This window comes from Trachymyrmex cornetzi, unplaced genomic scaffold, assembly GCF_001594075.2.
Source record: "Trachymyrmex cornetzi isolate Tcor2-1 unplaced genomic scaffold, Tcor1.1 scaffold607, whole genome shotgun sequence".
Lineage (NCBI taxonomy): Eukaryota > Metazoa > Arthropoda > Insecta > Hymenoptera > Formicidae > Trachymyrmex > Trachymyrmex cornetzi.
In genome coordinates, this window is record NW_017299923.1 from 221,165 (window position 1) to 247,909 (window position 26,745).

The window sequence follows — 26,745 nt, forward strand, 5'->3', positions numbered from 1 at the left end:
TACAATGTCATACTTAATGACGTCGAATAAATGGCCAATTGTCGACGTACTAGTAACATTATTAGTAATCAATTAATAACATCATACATTTCGTTAATAACACGAAAATAATGATGTATTTTTTACGTCAGTTTATGACATTGTGTGAGTGATAAAAAATATAAGAATTCACGTCATTTTTATGATGTTTAGACGTCAAGGAGCTTATTATGGTCTTAAAATTACAAAAGTAATTGAATTTACTAAAATATTTATAACTTTAACACCTAGCAAATTTGTTCATTTTTGTAATTTTCACTTCATCTCAGGAACCGTATAGATTCGTTATAAGACTAACTAATTAATGACGTCAAATGGACGACACCTTGCTACCGTCAATAATACGAAAAAAATGATGTATTTTTGACGTCGACATTATGAACCTGTGACAAATCCACGTCATTTTTACGATGTTTGGACATCATTTTAAACGTCACATTCGTCATAAGAATGACTAATTAATGATGTTAAATAGATGACACCTTGCTACCTGGGTTGTAATCTTTTATAGATATTTATCTATTGCTTTTCTAGAAAAAGCACGAAACAAATTCTTGGAGAAAAATTAACTCAATCCAAAAGTTTACTTAAATTTCATACGTTAAATACGAAAATTATACTATAATAGATTAATTTTTTATACAGGTGTTTCTTCCTGTAGCTTGTTCATTTAAAATATCTCCGTTGTTTTTAATGACATGAGAAAATACTACAAGAAATCTTCAATTCGAAAGGGCACATACATATTATGGGTGAGCAAAAATTTTCTCAGTCACTTTTTTTAGACTTCAAGGTCACCTTCACTTTTTAAAATGGAATTATATGATTTTTTTTATTATATGATTTTCTAATTATTCTGCTTATAAAAGCATAATATTAAGGTAGTGATATAAAAAAATCAATAATTCACGAGATATTTCATTTATATTTTATTCTGGTATATATTGACATAATATGTTAAATGACTCGTAAATTATTAATTTTTTTATAACCGTACTTTAATACTTTTATGAACAGAATAATGAGATGAATCAATTGGTGAAAGGAAAAAACACATAGTTACTTATTTAAAAAATTATCCTTTTGCATGCATATTTTTTTAAAGTAATATTATGCTGTTAAAAAAAGTATTTAAGGTACGATTTTGAAAAAATTAATAGTTTACGAATTATTTAACATTTTATGTCAATATATGCCAGAACAAGATATAAAATATCTCGTATAAGCTGTTGGTTTTTTATGTCACTACCTTAATATTTTTATATTCAGATTAATTAGAGGAATATTATGTAAAATATCATACAGTTCCACTTAAAAAAGTGAAGATGATCTTGAAGTCTCAAAAAACATGACCTTGCAAAAAAATTTTTCTCATAATATGTGCCTCTTCGAATCGAACTAGATCTCCCCCCCCTCCCCCGTATTTTTTCGTATCATCAAAAACAACGGAGATATTTAAAATGATCAAGTTACAGGAAATATCTTGTATAAAAATTTTAATGAACATTTATAAATACAGTAGGAAAGCAAGGAGGATTCTAGACCATTATGTGTTAGTGCATATATGTATATGCGGTACTTGCGTGCGTTCGTGCGTGCGTGCGTGCGTGCGTGCGTGCGTTCGTGCGTGCGTAAAAAAAGTGCGTGCGTGTGAGAGAGATCAGGGAGGAGGTAGTGCATCGCTAACGCTGTGTTCGAGAGGCAAGGGAGGAGAAGCGCGTCATCAGGATCCGTGATAGAAAGGAAGGGGGTTTTTGTTCTTTCTCTCTCCCACCCGTTGCGTTCTCTTTCTAACTCATTCTCTCTCTCTCCCACCCATTGTAGGATACAGTTTTTTCTGTCATCCATTGCGGCCCTATACTTACCATCTGATTCGCACTCCCATCTCTTCCCGTTGTATTCTCTCCCACATTCTGTTTTCTTCTCGCACGCGATTTTATAGATATGGTATTTATTTTACGATCTTTTACTGATATGACTTAGCAATAATTTTAATTTATTAACTAATTATAATATTTTTAAATAATATACTATGAATAATCGAGCGCGTTTTCTTATCAACTAATTCAATACGAAGGTACGAAAAAGGAAAGATAAAGAGACTAGGGAAAAGGTAATTTAAAAAAAAATTTTTTTTTAATATACATTTATTTATCATATAATGCAACATGTACAATATAATCTAAATCAGAGTGTTGTGTGAACGTGTATTCTTCCTCGGGTAAATAAAAAGACATTCATTGATTTGCTTTAATTCTTTAATAAAAAGCAAAAAATCATATCTTCTGTAAACGTGGCGTACATACGAAGGCGTTACGACCGCCTTTGGCGCCCTATGCTGGAATTTGCTTTTGCGTCTCATCATAAGGATTGCTAAGTCTCTGAAGCACCAATTCCCCGCCAACTGCAACGAACTAACAACTAAAGGAATTTCCACCAATTTGCATAACACAGAAATACGAATACAATAAATTTTATATTTTCTTTTGTAATAATATATTTGACGCTTAATATAACATACTATATTATATTTTCTGGCTTTAGTTTTTGAAAATACTCTGATTATGTCTTCGATTATTACGTAATCAAGACTGATTATGTAATCAAAACTGTTCGCTAATTCTTTTTCGATTGATATCATAGCTAAATTACATGACCTCTGCAACGCGCATGCGCCTTAACATCTCTTGATTCAAGTTCGATCGCCAATGGCGGGAACGATATTGCATCATCGCATAACGGCGATTCTAGTCTATTCGCTCTCTTACAAGCCGCTAATAGCGCAGATCAAATAGCTGTGAATGAAACTCGACCGGATGACTCTTAGCTGATAAATACACTGGTGGAAGATGACGTGCAAATAGAAGATCTTCAAGGTACTTTCGCCACTGGAAATGACAATCCTAATCAGGACAAATCTAACCGTAAAAGAGGTGATGTTACTGAGGATGACCCTCTCTCCAAGGCGCAAAAGACATCGCTTATAGGTATAATAGGAATGTCGAACTATCGCCGACTAAGTCGCTTCCCCAAGCGTGTAACCGATACTTGACTTCCGATGAAGGGCCTTTTGTTGTGCATGTCTTTATCTCAGAGACGAAGAAAAATCCTTCCTCGATGCATGAGATTCTAATGAAAAGACTTATCGCGCAAATGGTTCGGAATGATATCATCTGTATGAGAAAGATCCGTCACGGAAAAATTTCAGTTGAAATGCGCTCAGCTTCAGCAACTAATTCTCTTGTTTCCCATCCGACTCTTGGGCCTCATAACCTTCAAGCATATATTCCTATAGTGTTCTACAGAATGGTGTGATTTGCGATGTCACTTCTCAAGGAAATTAGCAATGAGGAGCTTCAATGGGCCCTTAAGGCCCCGTGTAAAATTATCAGCGCTCAGCGCATGAATCGTGCTGTCACTTCTCAAGGAAAAACGGAATACGTCCCATCACTCTCAATATGTGTCAAGTTCGCCGGACAGATATTACACAATCACGTCACTCTGTTACGACAGACATCCTGTCGCCCCCTACGTATCGAAAGTTAGAATCTGCTACTCCTGCTTTGGAGCTGGCTACACTAAGAACAATTGCAATAGCAATCTGAGATGTATCATTTGCGGAAACGTTTCTCACGCGGACAACTCTCCCAGTTCTCTGAATAATACATCTCCGAGTGTATTAACTGCAATGATAACCATCTCGCCAACGACCCTAAATGCCCTGACATCATCAAACAGAAGACAATTCTGAATGTTGTGGCGGTGGAAAATATTTCACTTATCGAAGCCAGGAAAAAGGTTCAGTTCTATAGCTCACCATTTGCGGGTCCTTCCGCGGACTCCAGGCCATATGCCGCTAATTTTCCTCCTCTCCGCACCCCCTTTCTAGTATTGATAAATACAGAGAAATTATATTATTTGTAAGTTCTTTTTTGCTCGATTACTGACCGTTATATTACATTATTTGCTCCGTTAAGATTGTTCGAAATCCTCGCGGTCGAGCTCGAGGTCATGCCATATTTATTGCAATGCAATGTCCACGTTGGTTATTCTCAAGTTCAGCAGAAAGCGAGAATGTCTTGCTGTCTTCATTTAAAAAAAATCAAATCCGCCATATTGGTTCCACCATATTAAATTCTCAAAAATTGGAAGCAGATTTGGATTCAGCAACTTTGAAAATCACCGTATACCCCATTCTGTAACAAACGTACGAGTACTTCGTCAAATACTGGAATTTACCCCTATACATTCATAAGGACGTTTAAGCTTTAAAACGGCTTTTGGGCAGATATAAAAAAATACGTGTCAGATATTTTTCAATGAACTGTGTTACTTGTTAGTATCTTTAGGAATCGTCTTGAGCAATTTAACTCCACCTCGGCGGGGCTATATATTTCCCACCGGACGAATCTATAATGTGGGTTCCCGATTGTCGTGCCAGCTCCTTGGGGGCTGAGTCGCGGTACTCGTGATTCGCGGTCCGCGAGCGCTCGCGAGAAAGTTGGTGCCGCAAAGCACTCGCGAGAAAGTTGGCGCGTGCCGGATTCTATATTGCAAGCGCCTGTATATCGGGTTGCCTGTGGTGCTGGCGCTTGCAGTCGCCACATAATATATTTTGGGTAAAATTTCGGTCATTTTCACGAAAGAGTGATACGCTTAGTCGTGCCTGGCGCCCAATTGCGCAATATTGCGACTGAGAACTGTGTAAATGTCTGGAAATATTTTCTGTTGTTAATTTCGAGTCTCGAATAAGTTATTAGTGAAAACTTTAAAGAATATTAATCGCGAACGCACAATGAAGTTGCACCACACTCGTGAGTAATCAAATCGACATATAAATCGTCATTACTTTACAATCTCAATGTTTAAAAAGCTAAAACTTTCCAAAAAATTCTTTCATTAATAAATAAAATTGTAGTATATATGAAAGTTGACAATTCGAAAATTCGTGCGACAACTTTTGTGATCGAATGAATAAAACTACGAATTCGAGAGAAATATTTTGAAAAAGACTGCATTTTGCTGAGAAATGTTTCGAAAACTTTTATGTGCCCTTTACTTCGGGAAACATGTTGAAGTTTATTCTACGAAAGTTTCAAAGAAAAATATTCATATTTGGCCGAAATATGGTGAGTTGAACATAAAAATATGATGGAATTTTTTTATTTTACGAATTACTTTTTTCGTTTACAACTTGAAAACAAAAAAGTTACTAATTTTGTTAAAACACAAAAAAGATGCGCTATAAAATTCTCTACAAGAATCAATCGTCAAAATCAAAATTAAAGCGATGTCCAAAATTAGTCCTGCAGACAATATTTATATCGCGAAATTCACGCGTATTCCCTTACAGAATTCAGCCCCTTAATTAAGACTCTATCAATAATGATAGCTGTCCAATAGTAGTACGATATGGTTCAATAAGTGTTCGATAGCTATTCAACAATAGTTTAAAAATGATTCGGTAATTAGGAGCGCTCGTGTTACATTTGGCTATTTGTAGTATATTGTTTACAATTATTATAGTTGCTAAATTGGTAAATATCCTATTCAGGGATGTCCCCTCCAATGACTTTGACCTTGACATATACTGTCAAGGTCATGACTCTGAGTAATTTGTAACAGGTTTTAGCCATCGCTTGTTACTCGTTAAAAGGTTTTTAAGAAGGAAAATTTGAAAAATGATGTTTTTTTCACTATATAGAACAAAAATTTCCTGCTTTAAAATATATTTTACGACTATCTACGCGAAGCGACTCCCACCCCACCTCTCCCCTGTTGAGGGGCGCACGGCTTCCATGCGAAGCAACTTCTACGCTTCGCGTGAAAAATCATTACGTAAGCAAGCGAAGGGTATAGAATAGTTTTTAATATTATGTATAGCCGAAATAAAATGTTATTTTTCAAACTTTTTTTGTTAATAACTTTTTAACGAATAACGAGCGACGGCTACAACTTATGGGAAGTCATTCAGGGTCATGACCTTGACAACATATGTCAAGGTTATTGGAGGAGGCTCCCCTAAACAGGATATTTACCGCTAAATTAACATAATTGCTCAAAAAAACATAAAAAAAAAATCGTACAATAAATACCATACCTATTTAATAAAATCGCATAGGAGAAGGAAAGATAACGTAGAGAATATAACGGAAAGAAGAGAGAGAACGCGAATAAGATGATAAGTATAGGACCGCAACGGGTGGGAGAGAGAGGACAACGAGATAAAAAGAAGACGCAACGGGTAGGAGAGAGAAAGAACAAAACTTCTTCCCCCTGTACCACTCCGTGACGCGCTTCTCCTTTATCCCTCGAACCCAGCGTTTGTGATTGGTCTGTGATGCGCTTCTTCTTCCCTGACTCCGCACACAAACATGTACATACCGCATATACATGCACGCATTAACACATAGTGATCCTCCTTGCTTTCCTACTAAATACAATTTATAAAATAAAATGAATATCTTTGCATAGTAACATTTAAATGTAATGATTGACAATTTCGATTTAATTAAAATTTTTTACGAAATAAATTAATTTTACACAGTCTTTAAATTTTTCTATAACTCCGTATTTTTTTAAGATATATACACTAGTATATGATAATACAACTACTCAGTTGAATAAATTTTTTAAAGTATCAATTATTAGCGTTTTCGGCCCGGCCGGGTTTGCAACCAACCTAGGTTCAATGGCGTTTTGTGCTCTCCTATTGATAGAGCGTGTGACGTCAACCAATAGGAAAGATTAATTCAACCAAGGTTGGTGCAAACCCGATCGGACCGAAAACGCTATATGTTAACATAGTTATTTCATATTGATTATATTCGCATAGCTATTATTTTTTTAATGTACACAGATATATTACATTTAATAAATAAACTATTCTTACACATATATATATTTAATACATAAGTAAACTATTCTTACATAACAAGCATTTTATCAAAGAATATCAAAATGAGCGAAACATAAAATTACTTCTTTAGTTGTTCGTGGTGTCAAGAAAAATCTTCTTCACACGCTGGCTGCGTGCACGACTGACAAGTGCCAACGAGTTCTGCACGATTACAAAGTGAATCAAATGTCAGTACAGGTGGACTTCGATAAGGTAAGCAGACTCAACTCATTTCTTATCGTAAATATTACCTTAACTAATTACAGTTAATTACGAGCTTTTCCTTGTTTACACGCAGTACATGGACCGTTACTTTCCAAAGGTATGATTTTACAATAAAAGGAAACTTTTTGCAATGTAATCAAATTAATAAAAATGCCTTCGGACCTCGATGTATAAAAGAATATTTGAAGAGGAAATGAGATTTTTTAGCAACCTCGGCATCACTGATTTTAAGGAAATATTATCTCGAGGTCTCTAAGTGCATTGAAAACAGTGATTGTTAATGCATTGAAACGGTAGATTTGTATAAAGCTTGCCTCGGTTTTCGTTTGCTCATGATAAGGCTTCTTAAAATAAAGTCACTAATGTCTCGAATCTTATCGAAGCAATTAAATCTAATACGACTTTTTCACTCCACCACTTTTATATTATTAGTATTATTAAATATTTAGATTAATTAATCACAAAAGAATATTATTAAAATATAATGCATGACATATCGGTGCAATTAATTCGTAAATTCAAATATATTTTGACATATTGTAGACCAATGCAATTATCGCTTTAATGTAATTTATTGCAAAACATTTCATTAATATCGAATATTGTAGTTACTGATACATCGCGTGATCATTAGTGTACGAAGAACAGATATTGTATAAATTTATTTGATTCCATGCTTGCCACAAATAGCTTCTAGCATCTGTAAGTTGTAAAGCAAAAGCATGCAGTTTCCTTACTCATGTGTATATCGTTTTATATATTGTAAATATATTAATTTCATTAATCGATTACTTTTGCAAAATAATTTGCACGAGTAAAAATATTTGCTAGATATATGTATACATTAAGTATGTTGAATTTCTTTCTGAGAGCACATTATTATTAGATATTATTTGCACTAAATTTGCTTCTCTATCGAATATAAGAAAGAAAAAAAATTTACGAAGTTACATAAAACAAAAGAATGTATTTCATATACAGAATGTTCTACTTTTCATACAATATTTTCTAACGAATTTTCTTGCTCAATATGATAATTTTTCTTTAGCGAAAATATCAAATCATCGATCACTTTTGAATTGTGAGTGATTGAAAAACCGAATCTGCGTTTTAGATTTCGAAGAGTCGAATAAATTACAAAACTTCAACTAATCGCAAATGGATTCATCGTAGTATAATTTCAAATTGGAAAAATATTAATTAATTGTAAAAATATATGTTATTGAATGTTGCGGTAAATGAGAATCCTCCATGAAATATTTTCGTTATGAAAAAATTAATTATAAATAATCAAGAAACAATAACGAGAAGTAGGACATCCTATTCATGATAGAGGTACAATTTTATATAAAGCAGAAAAGATTTTAGCAGCATGAAAACTATATATATATATATATATACGATAGAAAACATTTACTTACGAAATTATATGAAATCTTATATGAAATAATGATCTAAAATTAAAGGGGTATATATATGCATATATATATATACATATATATATATATAAAAACAGACGTATATTATAGGGATATGTGTATTTACAAAAACAAATATTGTTGATTTTTTATAAAACAGTTTATAAATGATATAAATATAATTGTTTACCCAATTAATTTTAAAATATTTCGGTAAAACAACGATTATAAATCACCCTAGCGACGTATTTGTAAAATTAAATTCGAAAAGAATATATTTGTGCATGAAGAAATCAAATTAATCTATACAGTACCGGCCAAAGTATATCACGTTTAGAATTTGAAATAGACTGATGAGAATAAATTTTATTATATAAAAAAAATTTTACGAGAGGGTGGATCAAATATAAACTAAACTTATTTTTTTTAATTTATTGAAGCACTATAAAAATACAAACGTACAATCTTATTTCTCTATATAATCTCCGGACTTAGAAACACATTTTTCCCAACAGATAGGTAGTTATTTTATTCCGCTATCGTAAAATAAAGGTGGTTGTGACACCAGTCAATTACACAAGAACGCTTCGACAGTAACATCGTCATCAAATCTCTGTCCTCCGAGTGCTTCTTTTAGTGGTCCAAACAAATAATAATCGCAAGGCGATAAGACCTAAAGGTGTTCCAGTGTAGTCCATAACAAATTCTCTCTTTTTTGTCGAGTTTGGGCAGCTGTATAGGACCGGGCATTATCGTGCAGTAGGATAACTTCTCGTATTGAAAATTCGCGTCTTTTTCGACAATATGCGAGTTTTGTTTCGTTCAAAAGTTGGCAGTAGTATGCGGCGTTCACAGTTGACGTTCATGGAAAAAATCAATGTAAAAATTCCTTTGAAATAAAAAAATACAGTTGCAAGAACCTTCCTAGCTAAAACCGACGTCGGTTACCTTCATTTTCAACTACTTCTTGTCCTTCTAAAAGTTGTTTGTGCCACGCGTACTTGAAACTTCTTAAGAGTATTGTTCCCGAACTGTGCCTTAAGCCTTCTCAAAATTTTGGACGGTTTTACGCCCTCTGTCGTAAGAAACTTGATAATAATCCATTGCACAACAGACGAAGGGTACCTCTTGTTCTGACATCGTGTACTGACTAAAGGAGCAGTAGTGTGGGGTCCTCTACGGGGGGAGGGGATCCCCTTCAGATTCCTAACTGTAACGCTTAGAAGCCCCTCTTTATTCACCTCACGGCACGTAAATAAGTTCGGTTTAATTTGATTCACCCTCGTATTTTTTGAAACATGTTTAATACTTAAATATATCTGTGTGAATTTGTATATGTATTTAATTCTTCAAACCATGCGTCGAAATCTTTTACGTTGAAACGCAGTTGATTAGTTTCACTGTATTGCTAGCATTTAAACATGTTATATGTTATTACTTATGCAAAGTTTATTATTCACGTACGCGCGCGCGCGCGCACACACACACACACACACACACACACACAAAGTTTAACTTATTTTTTAGATTTAAAATAAAACAGAGTTACCATTAAAATATATTATAATTTGATAGATATCTACATACGTACTTTAAACCAAGTTATTCTCACAAAATCTAAAGATGATATACTTTTAGTCAATATTGCGTATGCATATAAAAATGCATAAATATACTTTTAGTCGGTATTGTATATGCATACAAAAATGCGTAAACATTTCTAAATTATAAATATAAAAACATTGCAACATGAAATATTACACATTCAGCATTAAACATTTTTTTTTTATAATTATAACCTATTTATATATCAAATTGGATTTGTCTAACTTTTTACAAATAGGGTAATTTCAGTATACATATACAGAGTGTGAATATCATGCTTACGAGGGGATTACTGAAATCATTTTGAAACAAAAATCCTAATATCAAAATCAAGGTTATGATAAATTAAAAGTATCTATGATTTTATCTGCGTTTACGCAATTTTTACGTAATCTTTATAAAAAAAATAATCAAATATATAAAATAAAGCTCGAAAGAATCTATCAGTGAAAAATATAAAAAAGCTCATCAGAGCCTACATCGGTTGTTCGGATGCACAGAAAACTCTTTATTTTCGTGTGAATGTAACAAAACGAATGAAATAAACGTTTCGACCCTTCAATTCAGGTCCTTGTCAACATAAATCGAAATTACATAAGTAACGCAAATTCCACGATGGTGATTCCCGACAATATAGCTCGTTCTTCTTTATCCTAATGCCAACTTACAAGGGAACACAACCAGTTGAACTTTTTCGATTTAAATGAGCTTTTAGTATGTTGTTCTATAGACAAAAATAACAGACACGTATTTTTTTATACGTGCGGAGTCGCATGTTAAGGGGGTGAAATCCTCCCTTGAAAAAAATGCCTGTAAAGCTTCCTTTGACATTAAAACTTTTTTAGTTATAAATTTCGTAACTTTTCTAGATACAATTTGATTCGCGAGCTTAAATCTTCTAACCCATTCGTGTGATGCTTTAAAACCTAATAAGTTTTTTTGTTGTTGCGCTTGCAAAGCCCATCGTGTAATATCAATATCATGGATCGTTGCCCCTTTACGAATCGCTTCAATAAATTTATCTAACGTGTATGCTGAAATTCGTTCCAACTTTTCAAGTCTACTACCACCTATATTCATATGCTTTTCCCATCGTCGCAATTGGTGTGCTGATATTACTTTTCGAAACTTTGATTTTACAGATTCAATTGTTCTTGGCTTTAACTTACCACTTCTCCAATATTCATCTGCTCTACTTTTATATTCTTAATTTAATATTCTGCTGAAATATCGTCGATGTCACAAACCATTTCTTTTACATTGTATGCCATGCGTAATTTTCTTCTTCTTCTACGAGTTCTATTTCTTGTGCTTCTGATACATCATATGAGTTTAAAAAATCCAACGATTCTTCTTCTTCGATTTCAAAGTAGTCTTCGTACATTTCTTTTAACATCTTTTCATTTTTCTCTTCATTGTAACTTCTTCTGATGTTATAGGACTTTTTGGAAAGTCCAAGGCAGTAAATACTGCAGACAGCAGTATTATTACATTGATATACGTGGATTAAACCGCATTATTTTCTAAAAATTATCAATATTATTTATATATGTCTATTTCCAATATAATAATTATTAAAAGAAAGATAGAAAAAAGTTGTTATTATCTATTTCATAATAACTTTGATACCTTCTTATTGGTTATTCTCCAAAGAAATTCATTGAACATAGGAAAAAACAATCTTGTACAAATGACGTCTGTTCCTACAAGTATTTTAAGAATGTAATCAAATTATAAATGTACTGTTTTATCAAATCCTAACAGTCAAATTAAAAAAATTAATAAAACGTACATGATTATTTCAATAAAAAAAATTTTTTTGAGTAAGAAAATATAAAAAGCAATAAAAACTTTAAAAGTTAACACTTACTGATGGAGGTTCGTATTACTCTCACAACTGGTAGTACTTATTAATCAAAATCAAATACAAAACTGCGAATTTGTTGCGACGATCTGCGCCTTTTATACTTATGTACGTGTCAACAATATACGCAGACTATGCGTCAGCATATCAATTTTCCGCCTAAAAATAAGTTAATATGACATAATATTTTGCAATACATTATTTGACACGGTAGTGTCTCGTCTGTAAGCCAAGCCAAGCGATACTGCCGTGGCTACTTTACGCGAGCCGGCGTTCATGTTAACATTGAACACTGCAATTAGCTGCTGTACGATCAAAATAAAAAATAAACGATATTTTACGAAAATATTAATTTCTTTATTCATACTTTGATTTTAATTTTTCGAGGTACATTTTTGTATTTATTATCAAAAACATTTGACTGGTTTCGGAAGTTTAACAAGGTTACTGTTACTATATTACTGTTATTATTATTATCATTACTATCATTATTATTATTATAACATTATTATTGTAAAAAGCTCTTATTATAATAGCTAGTGCGATAATGATGCGTACTGGATTGTATTCATTGAACGGTATCTTGTGCTTCCAACGCGGTACGAATACGTATGGAGCGCGTAAAAAGAAATGTTTTCGTTCATATCTGAAAAATAGTTTTTCGGAACGTAATTTAAATACACCGTTGTTTTCAGCGTAAAATTCTCTTTAATTTTTATCATAAAAATTTAAATATTTTTGAAAATAAGAGTTGAGGGTGAGGGTATACAATAAATAAGTTAAAAAAAATTTTTTTTTATTATAGTTATAAAGTACGCTTGCAACTATTCAATTTTGATTTAAAAAATTTTTGTCTATCTCTTATAGTTTCGAAGATATTCGATTCGAAAGAAAAAAAACCTATTTTTTTCAAGGGAGGATTTCATCCCCTTAACATGTGACTCCGCACGTATAAAAAAATACGTGTCTGTTATTTTTGTCTATAGAACAACATACTAAAAGCTTATTTAAATCGGAGAGGTTCAACTGGTTGTGTTCCTTTATTAGTTTGAATGACACCTATTCTAAGCCTCTAAAAATAGAAATATAGTTAGCTAGGGTAAAAATTAATTTATTGAAATAAAATTTTACAAGCACATGTTTCTAGATTTCTGTCACAAGTTTCCCACATGCGCCATATCCGAATTTTCAATATTTTGATTTTTCATTTCACTTTAATATTTATAGTCTTTTTTTTTCTTTGCCTTCTTTACACTAAGATATATCCTCGGTTTGTGGTCATATTTTTTTTAATTAGTCTAATTTCAAAATATTTAAATTTATACAACGTATGCGTATGCTTTTCATTTATATTTTCATGCATTTGCGTGCCCCACAAAATTAGATTTCGTGGAATTCAGAGAATTATATGTTTTTGTCTTGTAGCTTTGGAGGACGCATTTAGCACGAAATATTCAGATCCAGCAAGGAAATTTTAAATCTGTTCTATGTGTGGTGAATCTAATAACGATTTCATTAATGCCAATTGAAAGCATGTCGTGATGTGATACTTTTCAGCTGCCAGACGTTACATTTGCGTTACATAACATCACTGTGCTCATGGAGAGTAATATAGTGTCGGAAGTAAGCCAGGGCAGGGATTCGTTTCTGAAGATTCAGAAGGATATACAGCACGCTGTTAATCAGACAATCCCTGTAGTCAGTGCCAGTATTCGACGAGCTTGTAACTACCTGGCGAGCATTGCCAATAACATGACTGCCCTTATCGACAGGATAAATGTCGACATAGATAAAGTATATATGCGACATTTAGAAGTTGCCCAGAACAATATAAATCAGTATTCACCCTATAGGTTCGTGAACAAATAAACTTGAGATAAATGCATTGTGAAGAATAGAATTCATACGGAATATTTAATGATCCTTATATATACGTGGTTTGTTTTAGATACTATCTTGGTCTTGGTATATCCGGTATTCTTCTGACTGTCTTGATGTGTTTAACGTGTGGCCTTTTTTGCGGTATTTGCGGAAAGCGTCCGGACGGATACGGAGATGATTGCTGTAATAAAGGATCAGGGGCACGGTTTCTTATGATGTAAGTTACAAAAGTTACTAGAATTACGTAAAATAAAATCAGTTGCCATTGTCATTCTCTTTTTTTGTAATTGTTAACATTTCAAATTGCAGGGCTGTGTGGATTATCTTTCTTTTGACGAGCATTCTGATGGTTATAACTGTTGTTCATATGATAACCGGCGTTATAGCCCAACGTGGTATCTGTGAGCCTTTAAAGAATCCAAAAGACAACAGGATGTTCGAACTGGTTGACGAGTTCGTGCAAATCAAGAGAATACTTTATCCGAAAAATCCTAATGCGAATATTAACATGAGTTATATTGTAACGTAAGTATGTCTATGGAGTATATGTTGCATTTTAAAATCGGCTGAATTCTAAGGAAGCTTGTATTTTGACAAACGATAATCTTATTGTATAATCACGAGATGCGGTATCGTCTTCCGTCAAGTATATCTATCGGAAAAAACATTAAAAACATAAAAATCTCCCCGTCAAGTATATTTTGCAAAAAAAAACAAAAATAATTGGATATAGTCCAGTACATATTAAAAAAAAAATTGATCTGTGACTTAATTTTTTCCTCATTATAGCAAATGCCACGAGAACGAGACGCTTTACAATGTGCTGAATCTAAAAAATGTATTCATTGTTGAAAGTCTCCGCGATTACAATGGACGTTACGACATCAATGATACCATCCAACAACTGCGCCGCAAGATCAGCCTTTCTCCCGGTGTAGTGATCCTGAAGGATAGCGCGAGATCCAAACTGAACGATCTAGCGCAGAGCGGCCTAAGTGACATCAAATTCTATCAGTACGCTGAACTACTCGCCGAGAACATTACGAATATTAATTTGGAACATCTTGCCAAACAATTACGAGAGGTTTCCGCTAAATTACCGGAAGGGCAAGAGGAAATCAGGCTCAGTCTTGAGAAGAATGCACATGACTTGGAACATTATCACAGAGACTTGGTCATGCCTATGGCCATGCTCAGCGAACAATTGAGCGCGAACGCGTTAACGCTTCAGGAGACCATTAAATTCAATCATAGTTCAATGGCTGACGCTATTCATGATTTAGTGGATGAAGTTACCAAAGCGCAGCAATTCCTAAATAAGGATGGACCAGAATATGTTCAATATGTACGTCTTATTTTTTTATGGGAGTATATTTTAGTAATATTGCTATATGTTACATTGATGTTATTTATAACATGTCAATTTAAAATATATTATTGTTAATAGCTTGCTACTAAATTTGGCAATGCGTTTTTGCATCAAGTGGACAAATTTCTCGAGCATGTCATTGAATCTGCAATTTTCAAGATTGGAAGATGTGCTCCAGTATCCAATGCTTATAACGCAACGCTCGTGGCCGGATGCAATAAAATTTTGGATCCATTCGTAAGTATTTAGTTTGCTAGACGCCTTTATAAATCCATAAATCCGCGTATATCATTTGATGCGCTAACGTGCCTACGTGTATTATTTATATAAATTCTTAAATTTTCACTAAAAATTTCCATTAAATTTCGTAACCGTTTTAGAAGTCTCGTAAGGTGATAAGCAAATTTATTGCAACGGATGACAACTAAAGTATTGAGCGAGTAATAACATGCGTTATAAAATTAAGTAGTTTTCGTTGAAAATTAATATTTATGATTTTATTTACATTTATCTATAGAACGGCTTTTGGGCAAGCGTTGGTTGGTGCCTAATTCTATTCATACCAACGATAGTGCTCTGTGTGAAGTTGAGCGCTCTGTACCAAAAGTCAGATCCATATCCGGGGCCTCTTGTCGAAGCGTAAGTTTCTAATCTCTCGTTATAGATATAACAATTCTCAACTGCAATCTAAGAGACGTCTCTTTAATTGTTTTTGACTCATCGAATACATGGTGCATGACAATATTTGAGATACTAATGTGTCTTTAGTAAATCCATTGTCAATCGAAATCATACATTAACATAAGATATTCACCAAATCGTTGAGTAACGTCCCAAGTATCGATTACAAATCTAAAAGAAATAAACGTAAGAAATAACGAGACACATTATACGTTACACTTCGGAGCGATAAAGCTTTTTTCTTTTTTTTGCGATTCTCAACGTACAACGATCCCTGAACACTTCTCATGTAGAAACTGTTAATTCTTTTATTTCCACCTCGTAGTCACTCTCGAGCTTCCATATATCATGGCATGTACTTATTCGCGCTTTGTAACATCTTTGATATCGGCATGTCCATGTTTTTTTATTTCCAAAAAATCCTTTGATCTCGGAAATTCTGAAAGAATTTCCAGGTTCGAAATTGTCTTCTCAATCTCGAAAACTTGTATCCTGTTTAAAATAGAAATAATTGCCTAATGTCCACCACACTATGCATTCGAGATTGAGAATTGCGAATTGAGGAAATTAAAATTCAGCCAAAGTCAAAACGAAACAGATTAAAATTAAAATTATCTGATTGGTCGAATTCTAATCTTCAATTCGCAATCCTCAATCTTCAATGCGTAATGCAACACGGGCATAAGATAATTGTCCTCGAGAGAGTTTGAATTTCCTTTCATATAATTATTATATAATTAACAATTTTTATGGTAAAACTGCAGAAAAGAGGTGCACCCGCCGATGATCTTGATCTTGACATATGTTGTCAAGGTCATCACTCTGAGTAACTTCCAACAAGTTTTAACCGTCGCTCGTTATTCGTTAAAAAGTTATTAACAAAAAAGTTTGAAAAAATAACGTTTTTCTTTTTATTTCTGCTATATATAATACTAGAAATTATTTAACACCTTTCCTTACTTACGTAATGACTTTCCACATGAAGCAACTTTCGAAGTCTTGTTGGAGATCATTCAGGGTCACGATTTCAAAAGTCGCTTCGCGTGGAAATCGTGCGCCCCCAAGTAGAGGGGGAGGTGGGGTCGTTTCGCGTTAAAAAAAACCTAACCTTAACCCAACCCATTTTTTGGTGTGAGTTAGAGTTAGGTTTTTTAACGCGAAATGAGAGCCACCTCACACCAAAAATGGGTTAAGGTTTTTTTTTAACGCAAAACGACTTCCACTCCACCACTGGATCCACACATACATTTTTCAACACAAAGCGAGATTCTATATATTATAGGTTTACAACTTTCGTTATAGCAGAAATGAGACATTATTTTTTAAACTTTTTTTATTAATTACTTTTTAACGGACAGTAAGCGACGGCTAAAATTCGTTGGAGGTTATTCAGGGTGATGACCTTGACAACATATGGCAAGGTCAAGGTCGTCGGCGGGTGCTTCCCTTTTCTGCAGTTTTACCATTTTTACTTACACAATCAGTGATTTTGTACCATCAAAAATTACCAGTGCTATTTTGATTAAGTCACTTATACTATTTTAGTGTTTACAAAAATATCCTAACTATAATATATCTCGGACGCATATTCTTTTATTAACTGCGAGCAACAACGAGAGATTGTACAAAATCTATTTTACTTAGACCGAATAGTTGTGGTCCACTGCGGTAGCCTAGATTATGTAGCTGTCTAATGTGTGGAATGGTTGTTGGAATCTAACCGCTAACACGCTCCGTTACAGTGAATATTTGTATGACGCATACGCAGACAGGGATAACATACCCCTCGCCCAGTAAGTATACTACGACAAAGCCAAAGTGTGCTCGCATGTTCCACATATTCTCAAGATATACGCATGTATATATAAAGCTTATCGTCACAACTTTTCATGATAAAAATTGTTTGAAGCGACACGATATTTTCCACACCTTATTTTTTACAGTAGATCGTACAATGGTTTATTTTCTGGTAATTAAGAATCAGAGATGAGAAGTAACGCGTTAATTGATATCGTTGCAATTCTTTTTTTTTTTAATAACGAATAGGTAACGATATTATATTTTTTTATTTGTAATATTATGGTTACGCATTTAATGATTAATAGTAAAGTATAATAGTTACATTTTTGGTTAACGGTTACGAATGTAATCATTACTTTTGTCGTTACTTGCATATACAGAGTGATTAAAAAAAAACATTTGTCCTTAAAGTGTCATATTCCTGACTTAATTCTAAGACTTAATTCTAAGATTTTTCGAATGAGTATTAAAAGGGCATAGAACCAATATTTTAACAAATAATTATAATTAGAATAATAACATTAAATACATAAACTACATAAATACATACGTTTCGACTCCGATCGGGTCATTTTCAATCCAAAAAACAATAATTCTTTAACTTAAACATCCGGTAATAATAAAAAACTTCAAATTACATAATGAAAATAAAAACAAAATAAAATAAAGTCGCTGACAAAATATAAAAAATTAATCAATTAATTGTAACATTTCATAATGAGTAAATAATACAATGTCTTAAATAGCTATTGCAAAAAATATATTCTAAGATTTTTCCTTTGCGAAAATTTTATCTGAGTTTTCAAATTACAAGAAGAAGTTAGCGTATCACAGGCCGCGTAGAGGAGACGGGCATGAGCGGCGGTCACAGTTAGACGCGAGCGCTTTACGCACGGGGCGCATACTGATTGGACGCATTCACACGTTTATAAAAACACATTTCTTCTTATTTTTCCCCTCTACTATACTATCTCTTTGTCTTTCACATACTTTAAATATGATAAAACATTTTTTCTCGTAATTTCTTATAATTTTTCAGAAATCCCAAAATGTCATATTTAATTGTAGATTGTGCGCTTTTTCTCATATTCATAAATACTCATAAAATACAATCTGATTGTATGTTATGAGTATTTATGAGCATTTATGAATATGAGAAAGCGCATAACATAAAATCAGATTGTATTTTATGAGTATTTATGAATATGAAGAAGCGTATATATATATATATAATCTATAATTAAATGACTCTTTTAAAGACATTTTGAGATTTCTGAAAAATTATGAGAAGTTATGAGAAAAATTGTTTTTAGGTGTATGATAAAATATGAAAAATGAAGTACTTTGTATGAGAAAATATGAAAACATACGTCATATCTGAAAGGAGAAATTTTACGAATGATAACAAAACATAAAAAAGTCATTTATTCATTGCATTTTATAAATATTTATGAATATTTATGAATATTTATGAGGAAGTGATCGTTATGAGAAATTATAATATTTTTTATTAACTATTGGGGAAAAAATTTCAAAAAATATTAGAAAATCTGAAAAATTTCTCATAATTTCTCATCGGATCGTTATGAGAAATTATGATATTTTTTATTAATATTATTATTGAGAAAAAATGTGAGAAAATATTCGGAAATCTGAGAAATGTCTCATAATTTCACATAATTTCTCACAAATTATGTATATGAGAAATTATGAGAAATTATGAAAGATCTTATGAGAAGTTATGAGAAAAATTTTTACTAAGATAAAAATAACACTTTAATGTGACATCCGCGTGGATGCTAAAAAAAAATTGTTAAGCATTTTCTAAGTCATTGAAAGTGGCCAAAAACCTCATTCTTTGCACCTTTAGGTTAGAATATCTCAAAAACTTGACGTGATACGACATTTTCGGGACCAGATTTGTAATCAGTGCATCAAAATATATCGGAAACAACTTCGTTTACTTTATTGCCAAAAAAGATTGAATTTTTGTCGACCAGTGTTATTGCTGTGCACGTGATAGCTTCTGCTTAGAAGCTTCGCTAGGAAAATTATACATATGCCGATAGATCGGCTTTTAGATTAAGCGTGTAGTACCAGCTATGACCGTTTAAAAGAACGGTCTTTAACTGTAGAAGTGTAGTTCAAAACGCAAGCTCGTATAGTGATTAAATATGAAGAGAAAGGCTTATGCGTAAGTCTTCCTATTAAATCTTCAATTGACAGAGTAAATTGGAACAAATTGAAGTAAATTAATGTATAGGTTCTTAATTTAAAAAAGTCTACCCAATGTACTTTATCTCACATCTAATTCAACCTCGCATCAATTTAATTCTATTCGCATCATTCGTCGTAAAAAACGACAATTTATGGTGACACTGCAATCTACTGGGCATCGTATAGATTCATCATTATGCGAGCTCGCGGCCACTGTTAAATACACGCTATTCGGAGATGTGTTTCCCAAAGAGCGTTTCTCAAGCTATTCGTATAGAGCGTGAAGTTACACGAACACAGGTCGTGTAAAATCTTCAAATTTCAGAAATAAGGAGAGATAATTTTCCGAGATCCAGAACGGATTGGGAAGCGCTGAACCGGAGATTCTTAATATTGAATACATCAAGCGGCTTATTAGCATACGCAACACGCGTCTCTAACTCGCACGAATGAGCGATTCGTCGTCGTCGTAGACTTCAGGCAACGATCTTAAAAAAACGTTTGATTACAGCGTCCACGACAAGAAGCACATGTCCCACAGACATAACCCCGCGGCGTACGTCGAGAGTTATGACGGACCGGCGATGGGATACGGCGAGCGCGAGAGGATCCCTGATGCCCACCAGAGCACGTCGCATCACGACTCGCGATATTCTGATCTGGCGTCTAAGTAAGTGGAGCCATCTCACTCACAGGGCCATTATTATCAATTATTATTATTCCGGGAGATGAATTCCCTCGCAATTACCAACATCGCCATGCATCTCGATCGAGACGTAGCGCTTAGAATGATACGTTATCAACACGTTGCACCGCGTTTAACGTGGCATCGTGGCGTTACGTTCTTTTCGTTTTCGTTTTCTTCTTCTTCTTCTTCTCTCTCTCTCTCTCTCTCTCTCTCTCTCCCTCTCCCTCTCCCTTCCCCCCTCCCATTCCCTCTTTCACTTCCTACCTACTTTTTTTCTCCTTTTCTCTTGTTTTAACTTTTAATATAGATACGTTTTTGGTACTTTTATTGTGCTTTACTACATATGATAGGTCTTTCGTATCCTGGATTTATTTTTATCACTTTTAAGAACATAAAAATTATTAAGTAATTCTTGCATATATTTTAATATTTTTAGAAAATATTTATAAAGTTGTACATTTATATATATATCAAAAATTGTATACGAGTGTCATAACTAATTATAGTCAAATGGGAAAATGAACTTTTTTATATAAAAATGCAAAACTCTAAAAAAAACAAATGTTTAAAGAAAAAATACGTTTCAATATCTTAAAGTTGACATTTCAAACTAAAAAAGAAAAAAACAATTCAAGTGTCGGCTGTTCAAAAAGTTTAATTATAAGTAAGCTCTGAAAATGACATTTTTTTACGTAAATGGATATAAATTACACGTTTATTGCATTTACATTTTTAAACAATGCATCTTTATCATTGCATTACAAAAAGTTATAACTGATTAGAAAAAACATTGATAATTATTTACAATGAATTCTTTTTCGAATTTTGATGAGCAATGCAAATGAAATTTAAAAAATTAGAATCAGTCTTGGCAATCATCACAAAAATAGCTACTAAATCCTCTATAAGTAATGCAGCCTTCATGGGCCCATTTGGTGCAATGACTGCACTGGATCAGTCATAAACAAATTATCATACTGCATTGTGGCAAAAAATAAACAAAAATGAGGTGTAAACAAACACGTGCCTTTCGTACACTCGAAAGGTCGTCTGTCCCTCCGTATTCCTAGTATTTTTATCGTAATCATATACCGAGAATGGATCATCCACTTTGCCTCCCACCCGCTTTGCTCAAAGGATTTACCTAGCGCGAACTTGGGGAAAGGTTAGAATAAATTAAAGCACCAAGTGAAACATTTTAATCTTGAATACACGTTTAAAAGACATAGGCGAAATCACAAACATACCGTCCTTTCAAAAACAAAATCTTATAATAAAGTTAGCCTATCACTAGAGTCACAGTAAGTCCCTAATGGCGCCGATAAGCGTAAAGCTAGTTTCCTGTGAAACTAGCTTTCACCTTGTTTAAGTATATATCAATACTTAATATCTAGCGATCACTATGATCTCCTTAATCTATTTCTTTCGCCCGGCACGAGCAGGGTTCCCACTCATCGAGTGATTTCACATATTATTTATGTAGGCCTAGATTTTCGGACGGCCGACGTCGTTCTAGCCGTGAGTTTCAGAAGAGCGAATCTCGTCGTACTCAACTGGAGACGATCATCCGCAGCTGTCCGGTACTCGAGAGCGCGAAACGATGACGCGTCGGCCGTTTCGGTTCCCTTTACAATTTCACGCGCGATTTCGACGATTTTGACTGTATTCACTATTTTGCACCATTTTAATGCATTTTATGCAATCTCAATGGTCACGATTTTTCTCCTGGTTCTTTCCAGGTGAGTGGGAACCTTGCGGGGGGCTCAGCCTCTCGCGTCTCTCGATACGCCTCTGCACGTAAGTCGCAAAGACTACTGTTTACACAAAATGTTTCTGCGTTTCTCCTCCTACGTTCGTGCTCATTTGATCTGTTTCTTTTTTCTTTCTTTCTCTTGCGTTTTTTTTCAATTGATGATATTATGATAGCTTTTGCAAGAGAATTAGGCTTATTGCAATGAAATGGTCTGAAACAGGATCCGAATGATCGTTCAATTTTCTCCTCACCAGTGGAAGCTCGTTCTCTTGTTGTTAGCCAAAATTAAACGTTTTCAATAAGAGCGATTATTTAATAAACTTCCGTTTTGAACAATATCTCTTCCGTTGATGTTAATTTCACCTAAAGATACTTTACAAATTATCGTGGAGAAGCATGTCCATCTCGAATATACTTTGCAATTGTCGGGATGTTTCAGTCGGATTACAGTATTACTTTTATTTCGCTTGATCGGCTGATGTGTATTAGTTCGCTAAAGCATTTTACTGTGGCAAGGATATGATAGATCAGGGTTTAGCTTTTTCACGGCCAAATCACCAAGTGTCCGAAGCTACCGAGTGGCGAATGGCTAAACGAAATCGAGAAAATGCAAAACGCTATAAATTCGTGATCGAACTTGAGCAACCAAGCATTATTGAAATGCTGTATACTGTTCTTACAGAAATTAAACTGCTGTATATACTGTTCTTACAGAAATTGGGATTTCCCCAACGGTGGTCCGCCAAGATATCAACCAGCTGCCGGGACTCCACCTCCTTTAAGCACTGAATATGAACGACCGCCACCCTATTACTATCCTGGGCCTGTGTAAGTATTAACTTTTCTTCTGCATATAGACAGTATTTGATCGAAAACCACCTGTCTCTTTCTAAGCGACGAAACATCGGGCTTGGACCATTCTTTTCAGATAAACAACTGTTCGCTTCTCAAAAATTATCTTAACCATAAATTTCGAGAAAAAGAAAGAGACTCTATCTGTTTCAGGGATAGAAATTAGGAAACAAGTGCCGTGGCATGCACAAAAGCAGCATTGAACAGTGTGGCGACGCACAGCCTCACGCGCAGCTACAAGCGAACGTTCAAGAATAGAGAGAAATCTGGATGTAAAAGGGACTACGTATAATATACTTCACGTTTGTTCCTGAGCGTGCCACGGATTGTGCGAACACCAAGACCAAGTTTAATACAAACTAAAATAGGCCAATCTGGTCAATGATCCTTTCGCGGCCTTCCCTCCTTTTGTGGAGTACAGATAATCAATATAAATGTGACGTAAATTTCACTTTTTGTTTAAGCATCACTTAAGAATTAATACTCATGCGTTTCCGTACCGCGAAAGGAACACCATTTTTTATTAAATGTGGACTTTAAGGAATGCGAAGTCTCGCCGTTTCTCAATCTTTCAACGTAAAGACAAACGTAAAAACAACGTAAAGACAACGCCCGGATATATGTACATCGTGGCTCACTCGACATCCGTTTTCGTCTATCGAGTATGGATATTGAGATATTTGTATATGTCTTACGTTTTCGATCAGTAAGAATAACATATATGTAGAACAAAGGTCGATCGAACACGGGATGAAGTCAAAAGAAAATAGAATTAGATGATGAAACGAATTCCCTTTCGTTTAACAATACATAAAGACTGTACGTGCGTGAAGAACTACGATCTATCGAATTGTCTAGCACAAATTATTAATGCTGCCAATGTAGCGCGCTATTTTCCATATGAGAAACCTCCTCTATCTTGACAGATTGCTGATCCAGCACTTTGAGCCACCAAACAAACGCCATATGAAAAATGCCAAATGATACACATGCGATTTACACGCATATATTCGAAGACACGCATCGTTATTACACTACAAGTGTCGCGTGGTTCATCACTTTGGATCTCGTTCGTCTTTATAGTTGAGGAATACTAGTATTAAATTCTTGTATTCTCCGCCAAATGTTGATTTCTGTCTCGTGGCGGAGGGAGAAAGACAGAAAGAGAATTTTCGAGCGGTGCGACTGCTCCATTATAAATACTCTGTGTACATTTCTCAGTAGTTGTTTTCTTATATACTCTATCTTATTGTGCAACATTCTATCGATATAAACCAAGGCGATTTTTACGTAGATCGCGTAGATCGCGCCCATACATTCGCTTAATCGGATCTACGCGCTGTATGGATTCTTCGATGTACGAATTATTACAACATCCGTTATCCTTCCCCCATTTGAGTACAAACATTTGGTCCGGTATGCAAATATAAATGTTTCTGGTTCGTTTATATTGAACTCGTATATAACAAATCTAAGGATCTATATGGTACACTACCGTTATTATGAGTAATCAATGACCGCGAATCAATCAAGGATTAGTTGAATTGTAGTTTTTGTTTTCATTGATAATATTGTTTAATTGATAATATATTCACGATTGCTACATTTTTGGTTTTTGCCTAGAAATTTCGCTTTTTAAACAAATTTCCAGCAGATGGAAAAATTCCCCGGTTAATCGTTCGAAATTTTGAAAAAAATTTTTTTTTTAAGTATTACATATAAATGATGACGATTTACCATAAATCTTATAGCGTTTTCCCTTGGAATGCACTGAGTATAGCCTTACACTGCAGTTGCGTGTAAGTGCTACACTGCATTGGAGTAATGCACACCATGGTGTATACTACTTTATTATTGCACTAAAATCCTGCTCCCGATTAACTTACATTTTCAAATTTTAAATGTCACACTGGCTTTACACATCCCTTTGAGATGGTGTGACAAAATTCCATTTGCATAAAATTTGCAGTACATCGTAGCCATGAAAAACATAGTATATCGAATGAGCCAGCCATGGAAACACGCTACACTGTCTGGGTATTGCACTAGTGCAGCCAAGGGAAAACGCTATTATACACAATTGACATGAGGAAGGTCAATCAACTTATCATTTTTCATGCCACGCGTGTGAACGTCGATTTTCCTCCAGTTTCGGAAAGAAATCTTTTAACAAAGCCAAATCGACCTTTTTTCTTTAAAGAAAACACTACCAAGAAATAACAATCTTGATAATGATAACACAGACCCACAGAAAAAAAGTACCTGTACTGGGGTAAAGATCCAGCTATTTTTATGTATTTTGAGTCGCTGAATACGAATCTGACATCAAAATAGGACCATCCATGGTAAATTTTCAATCTAGAGCGAAAAAGTGGGTCAAAACCTTGAAATCTTTGCTTTTATTGATATATTCTAAGATCATTGGTAAGAAACTTTTGATTAAACCTAATTTGCGGGAATTTTCTATCATATTAGCTACGATGTTTTTGTAATTTTCGCTTTTCTTATTACCTAAAAATTTGTCTACAACTTCTTTGAAGCTAACCCATGCTGCCTTCTCGATATCAGTCATTTTAGTAACAAACAACTTGCAAAATCAAGCTATCGTGTTGCATGATTCCAGTCATGTAGTGATACGTAGGTATAGAGAACGTAGATACGACGTTTGTTGCCACCTTGTCTGCCAATTGAAATATAAAGGATTGATTTTTGTAGTAGTATATTAGTATTCCAGACTGTTCAATATAGTATTTTTTGACGGCTGATAAGTATTTCTCAACTCGGGAAACATATGATCTAGGTTTAATCAAACGTTTTTTGCCAATGGTTTTAGAATATATCACTAAAAGCAGAGATTTTGAGGTTTTTGACCCATTTTTTCGCTCTAGATCGAAAATTTACCCTGGATGGTCCTATTTTGATGTCAGATTCATATTCAGCGACTCAAAATACATAAGAATAGCTGAGTTTCCACCCCAGCACATGGTACTTTTTTTCTATAGGCCTGTGTAATCAATTTCCACCAAAACACTAGGTCGAAACTTAGAGCATATACAGGGTGTTTGACAATTAACGATAAAACTCTCGCATAACATCAGAATGGACTAAACTGATTAGAAAAGTCCTGTATTATTTTACATTTTTTGCATTAGTTAACGAGTTATTAATTTATGAAAATAGCCAAATTCGCCCAGCCTACCGCCAAATGCAAACGCGAGATAAGACTGCCCAGAGAGACGCACGTTTGTCGTCGCTAGGTACGTTGTTTACAAGTGACATTGGCATTAACGTGCCTAGCGACGGTGAACGGCGCACCTTGCTGGGCGGTCTTATCTCGCCGCGCGCTTGCATATAGGGATAGGCCGAGTGAATGTGGCTATTTTTTTTAATTAAAAAATATATGAATATATTAAATATATTAATATGATATATTAATATATTAATATATTAATGTT

General features: G+C 34.1%; 1 protein-coding gene across 1 annotated transcript in view; it reads left to right on the forward strand.

Annotated features, from left to right (window-relative positions):
• The window catches only part of LOC108766586 (prominin-like protein), a 47,024-nt gene extending 22,321 nt beyond the window's left edge, over nucleotides 1-24,703 (forward strand). The window contains 12 exon segments of the mRNA XM_018515975.1: nucleotides 7,029-7,150; nucleotides 7,236-7,259; nucleotides 13,607-13,902; nucleotides 13,998-14,147; nucleotides 14,240-14,455; nucleotides 14,720-15,275; nucleotides 15,378-15,536; nucleotides 15,817-15,938; nucleotides 17,723-17,773; nucleotides 20,509-20,667; nucleotides 23,153-23,266; nucleotides 23,444-24,703. Coding sequence (XP_018371477.1) covers nucleotides 7,029-7,150; nucleotides 7,236-7,259; nucleotides 13,607-13,902; nucleotides 13,998-14,147; nucleotides 14,240-14,455; nucleotides 14,720-15,275; nucleotides 15,378-15,536; nucleotides 15,817-15,938; nucleotides 17,723-17,773; nucleotides 20,509-20,667; nucleotides 23,153-23,266; nucleotides 23,444-23,456 — 1,982 coding nt within the window. The 3' untranslated portion in view covers nucleotides 23,457-24,703.
• Nucleotides 24,704-26,745: the final 2,042 nt, after the last annotated feature.